We start from the raw sequence: 14,110 nt of genomic DNA, 5'->3' as shown, positions 1-14,110 counted from the left end.
TGGGGCCACTCCCCCACCTAAATTCCTTTGAGGTGATTTCAACTGGGGTCAGGATAGAGAGGGGAGAAGGAAAGGTGTATGTTCAGCTCATCAGATTTAACTGGAAGCTCTCAAGGCTACTTTAAACATCATAAAAGCCATTCCCAATAAGCTTGTTTGTTTTAAAGGAAATCTCCTTTCCAAATCACTGTAGAAAGTAAACAGAAGAAGTTGAAAAAACCAAATAAAAACAGGAAATATGATGAAAGAATGTTTTGATGTAACAATTAGTAAAAGAATTTGAGCTACCTTGTTAAATGGCAAAGTCTATTTATTATGTTGTTAAAGACAACTGAAACAAATGGCATTTAAAAACTCCAGATGAGATGATAAGGCAAAGCAATGCCAGATGAATTCATCAAGATAAAAAGCAGTATGGCAATGTTTTTATCAAAGTAGAATTCAAGTCATGAAGCATTCAACAGGAAGATTATTTTATATTGATAACAGGTACAGGCTATGAGGGGAAAGCTTTGCAAAGCAACAACAGCAAAACAGAAAGCAAAAACTATTAGAAGGAAGATTAGCTATGGAAGAAAAAGAAGGCTGTAGAGAATTTTAACAATTATTATGTTTCAATCAACAAAGAACAAACAGGATAAATCTTAAAAAGTGGTCTTGTTATTGTTACAGAAAGTGATCATTCTTTACACTACAAGGGAAAACTCAAAATCTACAAAGGAGAAATTTCACAGACAACAATCTCTACTATATCCATACGTGGGGAACAGAACAAAAAAACTAGGTCTAGACTAGAAGACAGAGAGAAACCATGTCAGACCAGAGCACATTGATGGCTCACGGTGAGTGACCCATGGCCTAAAGGTGCCTGTTTAGGGCCCAGGAGCCCCTCACACAGGCAGAGCAGCTTACTCCCTATGAACCGCCACCAGCACCCCTCCCTGCCCGGTGATGTCACCCGGTGGGCTGGGCTGGAACAAGTCCAGATGCCTTTGCCTCACCTTGGAAGGGCCACGAGGAGCTTCCTCCTCTATCCCCAAGTTCTCCACTTACACACAGCACCTGACACGAAGGCTGGCAAGTTTCCCCCGGGCCATGACTGCACAATGGCTACCCCCAGCCTCTGTGGCCTCCGAGAGAGGGCTCCTAGACAGATTCCAGCCCTACAGGGGGAGGGAAGCAACACTGCAGTTGACCTTGAAGGGATCACTGTAGGGGGCTATAGAAGGGATTGTGACATTTATTGTTCTGAAAATGCCATCAAAGACAGTTGTAAAGTCTAGTCTCATACACACTTGGCAAGACACAGCCAAAAGAGGTAAATTCGAAATTAGAAAAAATATCAGCAGTTATTACCCAGAGCTTGAAATTCTGACCTGTTACACAGTAGGATATTCAACCTCCATTTCAGCGTATTTAGGTACTTATTAGGTAGATTGCAAAATTACTAGAAAAAAAATTCCTAGAGGACATCTTGCAAATGATAAAGTAGCAGGAAAATTACAAAGATATAACTTATTTACAAAGTCCACAGAGAAGCGCCATTGGAAAGCTTCAAGTTGAAGATAATTTCATGGAAAATGCACTTAAAACAAAAATGGAATTATAATTTTTCTGAACTTTGGATACTCTTCAAATTTCCGGAGGTACCACCTAAGAAAAAAAAATTAAAAAAGGAAATAATTCCGTCGCTTAGACATTTAACCGATGCTAACAAAAGTGACAATATTTTTCATTACAAAAGAATACTCAGTTTTTTAAATGTAGTAACAAAAACTTTGGCATTTCATACTTATAGTTTAATTTTGCCTATTATCATGAAGAATTAAATATATCTAATCATAAAGTGTGATTCAGAAGAAGTAGCCCATAGAATTCACCTTTCTATCTGGAAGGAAAATTACTGACATTTGATGAAAATACTGATCAGCACATTGCGGAGCTGTCTTTTCAGCCCCTGGGGAAAGCATGCAGGCTGGAGGAGGGGCAGGACCAAGTAGGTGCTTCCTGAATATCTGCTGGTGACTCCAGCAGTTTTCTCCAGCCTGCAGTTGGGAACTACTGGCCTAGCCCAGGGTGTGTAGAGTGGGCACCCAGCTGCATACCAGGAGGCTCATGAACGCTCTTAGTAAGGATTCAGTGAAATCTGCGGAAATGCAATATGGCATTGTCCACCATTCAGCCTTGTGCTCGAAACAAACATTATTTTCCGTTTTGATATAAATTGTATCAATGCAGGCGTGCTCATTTGTTTGGGGGATAATAGCCAGTTGGGAAAGGTGGCAACTAAATGCATGGAGTAAAAATTAGAAATAATTTGACAAGATGGAGAAAGGGAGTTTCTATAAACACACACAGAAAGATTAAACAACAGACTAAAAATCATGATAGAAAGCAATTAGCTCATTGTTAATGTGGTAGAAACATAGGAGGACGAGAAACTGAGAGGGAGTTGGCAAATCCCTGCTGGTCTTAGTTAAGTTTAACACCGGAATCCACAAATAGAGAATTCGAACATACTGGGCGGCCACGTTTACTTTTGTATGTTCTGTGTCCCCAAAAAGGCATGTAATAAGAACAATTCTAAGAAGTCGGTCAGGACTTCCAGGTCAAGCGTCACTTCCCCTGGCATGAGGCCTCGAGACTGCAGCCTTTCCAGCTACGTGGCTCAGTGGTGGCGCATGGACCCACAAGTGCCCAACACACAACGTGGCCAAGCCTAACAGCCGGTGTCAAACCTGTGAAAGTGCATTGCAAACATGTTCGCTGGTTAGAGGCTGAAGGTGTTCACAGGCCTGCTGGGATCCAGGCCATCCAGCACTTGCAAGTGCTGAAGAGCTTCCCCATGGGCCAGCGGCACTGGCCGCCACACAGTGACATAGCGGGTGAGCGCCTCTCTCCCAGAAACTGCCCGTGGGAAGATGGGCACCCTGGCCCGAAAAGGCAAGGGCAGAGTACATGACAGACAGCAGGAGAACCTGAAATGGGCAAACACGAGAGAGCAGGCGGGAGATGGGAAACACAGGACTGCCGCAGGATGCCGAGAAAACGCGCCCCCCCACCAGGCTGGGCAGCAAGGCTGGGCTCCGTGACATCAGAAAGAACATGTGTGAGGTCAGGGTGTTCTCACACAACGAAGGGATGTTGGCTGAAGAGGTTAAGTGTATGTCACAGAAACCATTATATAGAAATAAAATATTTATTGTTAAATGATTAAATTTTTCTTACTCCTTAGAATACCTTTAAATTTTGCCCTTAAAGAGAATATTTGTTAGCAACCCAGCACAGTTGACTGTTTCTGACCTAGAAATCAATGCATTAACTATCAATGCAATCATTTATGAATTTAAATACTGATTATTATAGAAAGATTTCATTGAATACAATTTTGTTTTTAGAACGTTATAATCCAGCCAGGCGCGGTGGCTCACGCCTGTAATTCCAGCGCTTTGGGAGGCCGAGGCGGGCAGATCACGAGGTCAGGAGATCAAGACCATCCTGGCTGACAGGGTGAAACCCCGTCTCTACTAAAAATACAAAAAAATTAGCCGGGCATGGTGGCAGGCACCTGTAGTCCCAGCTACTCAGGAGGCTGAGGCAGGAGAATGGCGTGAACTCGGGAGGCAGAGCTTGCAGTGAGCCGAGATCGCGCCACTGCACTCTAGCCTCGGCGACAGAGCGAGACTGTCTCAAAAAAAAAAAAAAAAAGAACATTATAATCCATCAAATGGAGTGCAAGGAATAGATCCTTGGCATGTTTTCTTTTGGAAGACTTTTATTTGATGGCTTAATTAGTTGGGTTTATGAAAATATTTTTTAAAAAGGAGTTTTTATTTTATTCTCAGCTTGTAAGTCCTACATTTCTGAACATACTTCTGCAAAACTGAATCGATTAATTCTTCAGGGCTTAAAACTGGTTTCACACTGACACCAATTTAAACAGCAAATGAATGACAAAGAGCTCTTTCAACTCATGAATTCTTCTGCAAAGAATATCTTTGGGTTTTCATTAGCAAAGACTTTCATTTAGATAACTGAATTATTTATTTTCCATTTCTATATGTTTCATATTCAAATACTGAGAGGGGCTTTCCTGTTTCCTGATTTCATTTGAGAAAACATCTTTGCCACTGACTTGGTGTGCCCGTGTTCAATCTTACTCTGATCCGTGTTTTTTTAAACGTCAGTGTTATCTCATTTGTTTTTTTTAATGAGAAATGAGCCATTACTCACTTCTTCACATCAAATATTAGGAATGTAAAAGGATGGCATCTTCGCCGGGAAGGGAGGCCCAGGCCAGGTGCAGTCTGGGAGCAGCGGGCGCAGAGGGGAGGAAGTGAGATTGTAGAATGTATAGTTAGAGTGGTAACGTGTATCTCAACCAAACCTGTGACAACAAAGTCATCTGGCGGAGGAGAAAACAGAGGGGTTCACCAATCATACTCCTGCCCTTACTTTCCCAGTCAATTTTAAATGGCTGCAAGGCTGGCGTATCAGTTCCCTGTGGCTGCTAGAACAAAGTTAACCACACACTGGGTGGCTTATAATAATGGCCACTGATTCTCTCCCAGTTCTGGATGCCAGAAGTTGGAAATCAAGGTGGCAGCAGGGCTACGCTCCCTCTGAAGGTTCAGGGAAGGTTCCAGTCCCATCTCCCCCAGCTCTGGTGGCGCCACGTGTTCCTGGGCTCACGACTGCATCGCCCCCGCCTCTGTGTCCATCTTCGCACGGCCTTCCCACTCTGTGTGATCACCTGGTGTACGTCTATCCACGTTTCCCCTTCTCATCTCAACTGATAACGTTCTCCAGTAAGGTCACTTTCACAGGTGCCAGGGCTTAGGACTCTCATATGACCTTTTGGCAGTTCCCAGCACAGAAGGCCCATTCCTGGCCCACAGTGTTTTCTGCCATGCCTGGCATTGAGCCTCCTTCTCAAACCCTCTCTGCCTTCGGCACTCACTCAACTTTCCGCAGACCCCTCTGTTTTTCTCAGCAGCTCTGGGATTTAGGTAGGTCGTGGCTCTCTGATCTCACTCTCTCCTCACTGTCTATGCGTGAAAATACCAGGCCACTGGCACGATGGAGTGTCTCGAAGAATGAGGGGCGCTGCTCTTAGAGCTCTCATCAGCTCTCACATTTATACTATCACTTCTTCAAGTATTAGACAAAGAGGCCAGCCACGTTGGCTTATGCCTCGAATCCTAGCACTTCGGGAGGCTGAGGTGCGAGGATTACTTGAGTCCAGGAGTTTAAGACCAGCTTGGGCAATATAGTGAAACCACAACTCTACAAAAAATATAAAAAATTAGCCAGGCCTGGTGGTGCATGCCTGTAATCCCAGCTACTCGGGAGGCTGAGGTGGGAAGATCACCTGAGCCTGGGAGGCAGAGGTGGCAGTGAGCTGAGATTGTGCCACCGCACTCCAGCCTGGGTGACAGAGCGAGACACTGTCTTAAAAAAAAAATTAGACAAAGAGATACTTCAGATATGACCTTTCTTCTTCTTATCTCCAATAATCATCCTTTGCATCTGCAAACTCATGGTGAGGCTGGGAAGTACACCTAGGTACTCTTCCCACTATACCATATCAATCTATTCTTCTTTTAGCTTTTTCTCTCTGTCCTTAGTCCCAAAAAAGATGATAAACTCCATGAAGTAGGACAGAGTTATACATTTTGCACACCTCGTAGCATCAGCAGCGTTGGAGATTTCGATTAGATGTTTTGAGTGGATGAAGTGGGTGGCTCAGGGGACATAGTAAATGTGCATACCAGGCTGGCCGCTTGCTAAGCCCAGTCTCCATCATTTATTGTCAGGGACACGCGCCAATGTCAGGGCAGGTAAAGATCCCACGCTGCTCCTGAGATCTCTTCCCGTCAATGAGATGGGGCTCCTGACTGGCCTCAGACTCTGCTCCTTGAACCTCAGTTTCCTCATCCATTGGATTAGAAAGATGTTCTCTAAATTCACTTCAGCCTTGACATCCTTCAATTTCTTTTCCTTTTTTCTTTTTTTTTTGAGACTGAGTCTCACTCTCTCAACCAGGCTGGAGTGCAGTGGTGCGATACCGGCTCACTACAGCCTCCACCTCCCAGGTTCAAGCGATTCTCGTGCCTCAGCCTCCCGAGTAGCTGGGATTACAGGTGCCCGCCACCATGCCTGACTAATTTTTGTATTTTTAGTAGAAGTGGGGTTTCACCATGTTGGCCAGGCGAGTCTTGAACTCCTGATCTCAAGTGATCCACCAGCCTCGGCCTCCCAAAGTGCTGGGATTACAGGCATGAGCCACCGCGCCCAGTCCCTTTGATTTCTTTATGAGTGTGTTGGTCAAATGGCTCGCAAGCCTTTTGGGGGATCAGATAAAAGCCAAGGACCCGGTCTCTGGAAAATGATGTCATTTTAGGGGGCATGCAGAGCTTCTGTAGCCCATCAAGGACCCCAGGTTCAGAGCCATGGCCTAAGCCACCACATAGCTGGAGAGCTCTTGTGTGCGTGAGTTCTGCCAGTGTCGCTGGGCTCTGAGATTCACCTTCCTCTTCAGGACTTCCTCAACCTGCAGCATTCGCAAGCTGGCCATTGGCTATTGCTCAGTCAGGGATCTGTTTTAATCAGTATTTCCCATTCAGAGCCCTGAATCCCCTGCTTGGTGTCTAACTTGACCACTGAATTCAGCAATGTCAATTCAGAGAGGCTAAGGACGTGGTATAGAGAACAACTGTGCTGATGTGGACCTGATTATTCCCTAGAGCTAGGTGATTCTACAGCTATTTGGTTTTGTACTTGTTTGGCCAAAGCACAGAATAAACTGGAATTCAGCGATTTAAATTAACACTTCAAAAATCTAGCCTGAAAAATGGTAATAATATAGTCAAAGGACAAATTACAAACGGTAAAAGTGTTTTAAAACTTACTCATGATGCTCTTTTGCTCTACCAGATAAAAAACAAAACGTGAAGAAAGCAAAAGCCGCGCCTTGGACAGACCAGCTGGCCAGGGCATAGCCACACCACTCCATGATTTCTCCAAAATAGTTGGCTGCAGTTACGTATTCAAATAAGCCTCCTAGAAGAAAACACAGACCAAAGTAGTGCATTTACTACAAAATGAAATACGGACTTCAGAGATGCTAGTGAATACTTACCTGGAGAACATAAATTCAAGAACGGAAAAATATTGTCCTTACAGAATGTTAATCAGTAAGACATATCCAGCGTTACATAGTTTACTAATTCATATCACAACTTCTGATCATCAACTACACATGTATATCAATACCTGTCTATGTGAATACACACACGTACAGTTACAGTGGAAGACACCAATAAACCAGTGCACCTGTTGATGGATCATGCAAGCAGAGAATACAGAGTAAACCATGTAAAATGGACCTAGATAGAACCCTAGCACAATGAGTGACAAAGATATTCATTTTCAAGCACAGATTCATTCATTCATCTCATCTTCACAAATGCACTGAGTCCGTATTATGGGCCATGCCCTGCCCAGGCACTTGGACAGACACCCTCCCCACATCTAGAACCATGAACTCCAGTGTCATGAACAAGGAGAGCACACAGCTCATGGAGGGGGAGGAGTAGCGAGGGGCAGGGCAGAGTGAGGGGGCCCTGGAGCTGGGATGGGGTGGAGGAGGTCACCATCACAGAGTGGCTGGCAACAGGCCTCACAGGGAAGGTGAGGGTCGATTCAAGGCTTGCAGGTGAGGGCCAGCCTGGCAGGTGCTGGAGGTGCTCTCAGGAGTGCTCCAGGCAGGAGAAGAGATGCAGCAAAGGCCCTGTGGCAGACAGCAATGGCTGGCACACTCCAAAGACCAGATGAGGGGTGGGGAGAAGGGTCCCAGCAGAGAGGGAGGGCAGGAGGCCCCTCCTTGGACTTGGGACTCACCCTCAGGCTGTAGCTTTGTGGTTACTCAAGTGTGTTTAGAGAGGCCTGGCGTGATCTGCCCCAGGTTCCAACTGGACACTATGTCTGCAGAGCTGAGAAAATTCTGAAGGCATATAAGGACAGAGCTTTTTTAAAAAAAAATTAGGCTGGGCGCAGTGGCTCACGCCTCTAATCCCAGAACTTTGGGAGGCTGAGGCAGGTGGATCATGTGAGGTCAGGAGTTGGAGACCAGCCTGGCCAACATGGTGAAACCTTGTCTATACTGAAAATACAAAAATCAGCCAGGTGTGATGGCACACACCTGTAGTCCCAGCTACTCGGGAGGCTGACGCATGAGAATCGCTTGAACCCAGGAGGCAGAGGTTGCAATGAGCCAAGATCGTGCCATTGCACTCCAGCCTGGGTGACAGAGCTAGACTCTGTCTCAAAAAAAAAAAAAAAAAAAAACCTATTACGCCCTAAGTCATAAGACCAATTTCAACAAATACTGCAGCATAGGGTAGAGACTACATCTCTGAGCACACTGCAACTTACATGCATGAGGGCTTTTGGCTACCTTTTTTTTTTTTTTTTTTTTTTTGGAGTTTTGTATTTTTAGTAGGGATGGGGTTTCACTATGCTGGCTAGGCTGGTGTGGAATTCCTGACCTCAGGTGATCCACCTCTCTCGGCCTCCCAAAGTGCTGGGATTACAGGTGTGAGCCATGGCACCCAGCCTGAGATGGTCTATTTTTTAAAAAGGAAGAAAATGGTTTTGCTGAGCCCAAGACAGCACAGTGCTTTTCGTTTTCTTATTTAAGGAAGGTGGGGTGTGTAGATGTTTGCAATAATAAGCTCTCTACTACTTTTCTGTAAGCTTGAAATAATTCAGAATTGTAAAATAATACTGATATGGTTTGATTCTGTGTCCCCACCCAATCTCATCTTGAACTGTGATCCCCACAGGACAAGGAAGGGACCCAGTGGGAGGTGACTGGATCATGCAGGCGGTTTCTTGTGATAGTGAATTCTCATGAGATGTAATGGTTTGAAAGAGTGAGGCAGATCCCCCTTCACTCGCTCTCTCTCCTGCCACCACGTGAAGGTCTTTACTTCCCCTTCGCCTTCTGCCATGATTGTAAGTTTCCTGAGTCCTCCCCAGCCATGCGGAACTGTGAGTCAATTAAACATTTTCTCTTCATAAATTACCCAGTCTCAGGTAGTTCTTTATAGCAGAGTGAAAACAGACTAATACAAATATCAATATTCATTGACAAGTAAACTTTTTAATGACAATATAAAAACATAAAAATATCAAACTTAATGCCCAATAAATAGAATGTCATTCGCCATGTGTGGGCATGTGCACCTGCAGAAGCGCCTGCAAGAATGGACCCAAAGCATTCACAGCGCTGTTCCTCCTGAGCCATGGAGCTTAGTCACTTTCACTTTCTTATTCACCCATTTCTGTAACTGCTTCAACTTTCTACAAGATTACGTTAATCATCAACTGTATTTCATCAGAGCCCTGGGCAGGTGAATCCCAGACGTGGAAGGACCTTTGTACCATACCCTGCAGATGCCAGTCACCCAAAGGGCAGACAGCCTGTGGGCAGGGCTGGGGCCACGATGCCTTCCTGCATGCCGCCTGCTCAGTGAAACTTCTCTCTTAAGTGTCTGGTGTGGGGCACACGGTGTGGTAAGCATGGAATTAGACTGGAAAGCCTGCAGATGCCAATCTGCTAAAAAATGTCCTCTTGAGACACAGGCTGCTTACAGATGCCGCATTACAAAACCACAAATGGTTGTCACACACAGCCCACAGCACTTGTCCTAAGCCCTAGTTCAGCCCGTATGTACTGACTATGGACGTCACACCTGTGCACCTCTCTTTATCTCTTTATTTGTTCATTTTGTCACTTGCTCCTTTGACCCTAACCAGTTATGGCACCATGATTAACAGAGTCCTGCGAAGCGTTTCTGAAAGACCTCACGGAGTCACTGGATGTAGACGGCACACCTGTGTATTAGAAACCATCAATGTGTCACATGAAAACGCCCTGCAAAATTAAGAGTCTGCAGCGAAGGGCGCCGGTCACAAAGCCGACCATGGTGGAGTCCTCATGGGGCACAGCACTCAGACTCCCTACACCTGAGTCTTCAAAACCTGACAGATTTTACATGAGGGACTCCAAAGCTAGGATAATATTTTGGCTTCCACGTTCCTTGGGCCTCTCGTGGTGCTGCCTTTAAGGCCCTGGCACGGAATGTTGCCCTGAAGAATCTAACAAACTTTCCCTTACAAGCCAGTCATGGCACACACAGATGATCGTCACTGTTTCCTGTCCACTTCCTCCAGTATAGGGTGCGTACTTGCAAACGGCAGACGCTCTTGTGTCTTGTTTTACTTCACAAAAGCTTTCTTGAATTAGTTTTCAAAATATATTCTGTTCCAATGCTTTGGATTTCTTCTTCATGGACTTCAATGTGCCTAGGATGGATATATTTTCCCTACCTTCTCCAGCTATCACCAAAACGTCATTCACAATAAGAATGATCTTTTTTGGCCGGGCGCAGTGGCTCACGCCTGTAATCCCAGCACTTTGGGAGGCCAAGGCGGGTGGATCACGAGGTCAGGAGATCGAGACCATCCTGGCTAACACGGTGAAACCCCATCTCTACTAAAAATATAAAAAATTAACCAGGCGTGGTGGCGGGGGCCTGTAGTCCCAGCTACTCGGGGGGCTGAGGCAGGAGAATGGCGTGAACCCGGGAGGCAGAGCTTGCAGTGAGCCAAGATCGCGCCACTACACTCCAGCCTGGGTGACAGAGCGAGACCCCGTCTCAAAAAAAAAAAAAAAAAGTTTTTTTTTTTTGAGACGGGGTCTCCCTCTGGAGTGCAGTGGTATGATCGAGGCTCACTGCAGCCACAAACTCCTGGGTTCAAGTGATCCTCCCACCTCAGCCTCCTGAGTGGCTGGGACTACAGGTGTGCACCACCATGCCTGGCTAATTTTCTTTCAATTTTTTTGTGGAGATGGGAGTCTGGCTATGTTGCCTAGGCTGGTCTCAAACTCCTGGCCTCAAGTGATCCTCCTGCCTCAGCCTCCCAAAGTGCTGGGATTACAGGTGTGAGCCACTGCACCCAGTCTAGGTTTCATATTCTTTGCTTTTCCATTTCTATCTTCTAACATGCTTCTGTGGTTTCTTTTTTTTTTTTAAATGATTAGAAATAAAGAATTTTGATCTTGTCTGATCTTGGAAGCTAAGCAAGGCTGAGCCTGGTTAGTACTTGGAGATGAGAAATTAAGAATTTTAGAAGCATTTTCTTCCCTAAGTCTCATATGTCCCATGTCATCTGCACCGATGTCTGGTGTCACCTCCTGCTGCCTGAGAGTTGCAGCCAAGCTTCTGCATTTCCTTTGGCCTGTCTGTTCACAGAGATGCCATTGATGGCCACAGGCCGTCAGGAAGCTGGGTTGATTACTAGCTGCAGGAAGGAGGCTACATGCTGTGGGGAAACATCGCAGGGAGAGGTCTCCCTTTACTGCAACAGGTAATAAGCTAAGTTTGTAGATTGCGGGTTCGTCGCAGGTGTTCTTTAGCTGACGGGTATAGACTCTGCAGCTGCTCCATTCACATTTTATTTTTATTTTTTATTTTTTCGAGACAGAGTCTCACTCTGTCGTCCAGGCTGGAATACAGTGGCATGATCTCGGCTAACTGCACCCTCTGCCTCCCAGACTCAAGTGATTCTCGTGTCTCAGCCTCCCAAGTAGCTGGGATTACAGGCACGTGCCACCACGCCCAGCTAATTTTTGTGTTTTTAGTAGGGATGGGGTTTTACCATATTGGCCAGGTTGGTCTCGAACTCTGGACCTCATGTGATCTGCCCACCTCGGCCTCTCAACGTGCTGGGATTACAGGCATCAGCCACCTCGCTTGGCCTCCATTCACATTTTAAAATTCATGTTGGAATTTTGATTACAATTTTCCCCTGCTTTGTGAAACACGTTTCTGCTCAGGTAAGTTTTGCTGCTTTTTTGCTGTCCTAATGTCATGACTGCACAGATTTGGGGATTGTACCTTTTTTGTTGTTCAGGTTTGAATATGTTGGATTAGAACAAGGATCAGACACTGAGAGCAGGAAATGGAGGGAAAGGGGCTGAAAAGTTTTTGTGGCATCTCAACTACTGTGGAACAGTGGACAGGACCCTCTGTATAAGGCACCTCAGGCCTTTCCGTAACCAGCCTGGCCCAGGAGGGCCCTCCCATGGGATCCTGCCGTCTCTGGGGATGCCCTTTCTTTTGGAAGTGGTGTTTTTCAAATCTGCCAGTCTGTGGCTTCTGGCATCTTCTGCACCTTTTCATTCTGCCTTCCCCAGGACTGTGCCCTGTCCCTTCTTAGTCTGGCTCATGGCAGCTCCTCCTCAGGACAGGGCCCTCTCCTTCAGGGGATGAACACTTGCCGATTAATTTGGAATCATGCTGTTCCCCATGCAAGGGTGCTGGGCAGGAAGCGAGGGGGCCACCATCCAGCTTACACTGTGCTCTCCCAGCCACTGTACCTGCCAGAGGAAGCGGCTCCTTGGGATGACCCCATGAGGGTGCAGTTTGCTCATAAGCCCAACACCAAAGAGAGGATTCTTCCCCAGTCCACCCAGGGGCTGAATAGGTGATCAGCAGCCTGTCTAGGACTCTGTCATGTTTTCTCTTCTCTGCCACTTCTATCACACTACCATCACGTCTGGAGCTGGCTTTGCTGATTCCAGGTTCTCAGGGTCACAGTTTAAGTAATTTGAGATTTGTAGCATTGTTTGTTTTTGTTGCTATTCTCATATGGTTTCTAGGAACATAAGTGGAAGAAGTTCAAACTAAGTGATGTCACGCCCTTTCTCCATTAAAGTTTTAGATTTATGTACTTTAAAAAAATTTTTCTGAAGCTCTATTGGTTTCTAGTCCTTTTATGGTACATTGCTTCTTACTCCTAATTGTAATCTACTCCTTTTAAAAAGCATTTCAAGTACTCACTTTATAACGTTTCCATTAATTCTAACATCTGAAATCTTTCATGTTGAATTACGCTCTCCCTCATGGTGCTGTACTTCCTTGTGGGTTCTGTACCTTGTGACCGTGCCTCTTACTCTGTGGAACGTGGCACATTGGGTTCTTTGAGACTCAGGTTGAATGCAGATCCCCTTGGGGATCTGGGCTTTTCCTGGCCAGGAGAGTCCACCACTACCCCAGGCCACGGAAATTAATTTACGGCTTGAGATTTTTCATACTATACAAGTAGTGCGAATCTGGGTTACAAACCAGCATGGTGGTCGGCGCCTCATCACAAATTCTCAAAAGACATGCTCCAGATTCCACCATTCACCTAGATCTTGTCCTCTGATGATTAGTTCCTTTCTTGATAGTATACTGATGCGTTTAAGAAGATTTTCAAAATATTCCAATGTTTTAAACTGTTTTCAGAGGAGGGTCAAAGTATCTATTCCATTATACTGCTAGAAACAAAAGTGTCAGACACTCCTCGTCAATCATAAATTCTTCCTCATCCTCTCTTCCCAAGCACAGATATAACTGGAGTTTCTGCTTTGTTTAATAACTGTTCAGTTAGCTAGATTTGGGTCTTTTGTTATTCTAATAAGACAATAACAATAGCACTTGTTATTAATGATGATGACTTACACTGAAAACTTGCAGCTAATAACTACTACGCTACTACTTCTTAGAGCTGGCAACACTAAAATAGCCAGGCACCACGGCAAGCAACTTTCACAGAAATTCTTCACTTTCTGTACGTACCCCTTGGTATTTTGTATCCAGTATCTCCTGGTTTTCTGAGATTCCTTAGGATATGATCTGAATGGATGTTTATCAACATGCCCGTTAACCACAAGCCAAAACCTAAAGGAAAAAAATTGCAAGATGATTATGGCTAATAAACCATAAAATTTCACTATGAGCCCCAGCCTGACTGAACAGTATTATTGCAACCCTTCATATTACCATTGTTAGTGTAACATATTAGCCATAACTGGTAGTAAAAACCATTAAGCGCTGTTGTCAGGTATGCCAAGCAGGGCTCTGTTTTTCTAATAATACAAATACATCATCTAATGTACTCAGAATACTTTGACCTGTTCATCACAATCTACATCTTCAGGGTGACAAGTATGGACAGAAATCTGACTTGGGCACATGGCTCCTTTCCAAGGGTTCAC

The 14,110-nt window shown here is 45.2% G+C and overlaps 1 protein-coding gene across 2 annotated transcripts in view; it reads right to left on the bottom strand.

The window, feature by feature from the left end:
• Nucleotides 1-288: 288 nt before the first annotated feature.
• SRD5A1 (steroid 5 alpha-reductase 1) overlaps nt 289-14,110 on the bottom strand; it is a 35,248-nt gene continuing 21,426 nt past the window's right edge. For both annotated transcript variants that reach the window (XM_024928772.4, XM_003807966.5), the window contains 3 exons: nt 13,692-13,793; nt 6,912-7,062; nt 289-1,653 (listed from right to left, as the gene is read on the bottom strand). In XM_024928772.4, coding sequence (XP_024784540.1) covers nt 1,587-1,653; nt 6,912-7,062; nt 13,692-13,793 — 320 coding nt within the window. In that variant the 3' untranslated portion in view covers nt 289-1,586. The remainder of the gene's footprint in view (nt 1,654-6,911; nt 7,063-13,691; nt 13,794-14,110) is intronic.

This window comes from Pan paniscus, chromosome 4 (assembly GCF_029289425.2).
Source record: "Pan paniscus chromosome 4, NHGRI_mPanPan1-v2.0_pri, whole genome shotgun sequence".
In the NCBI taxonomy this organism is placed as follows: Eukaryota; Metazoa; Chordata; class Mammalia; order Primates; family Hominidae; genus Pan; species Pan paniscus.
Note: the sequence above shows the minus strand (reverse complement) of the source record. Positions and strands in the feature narration are given on the sequence as shown.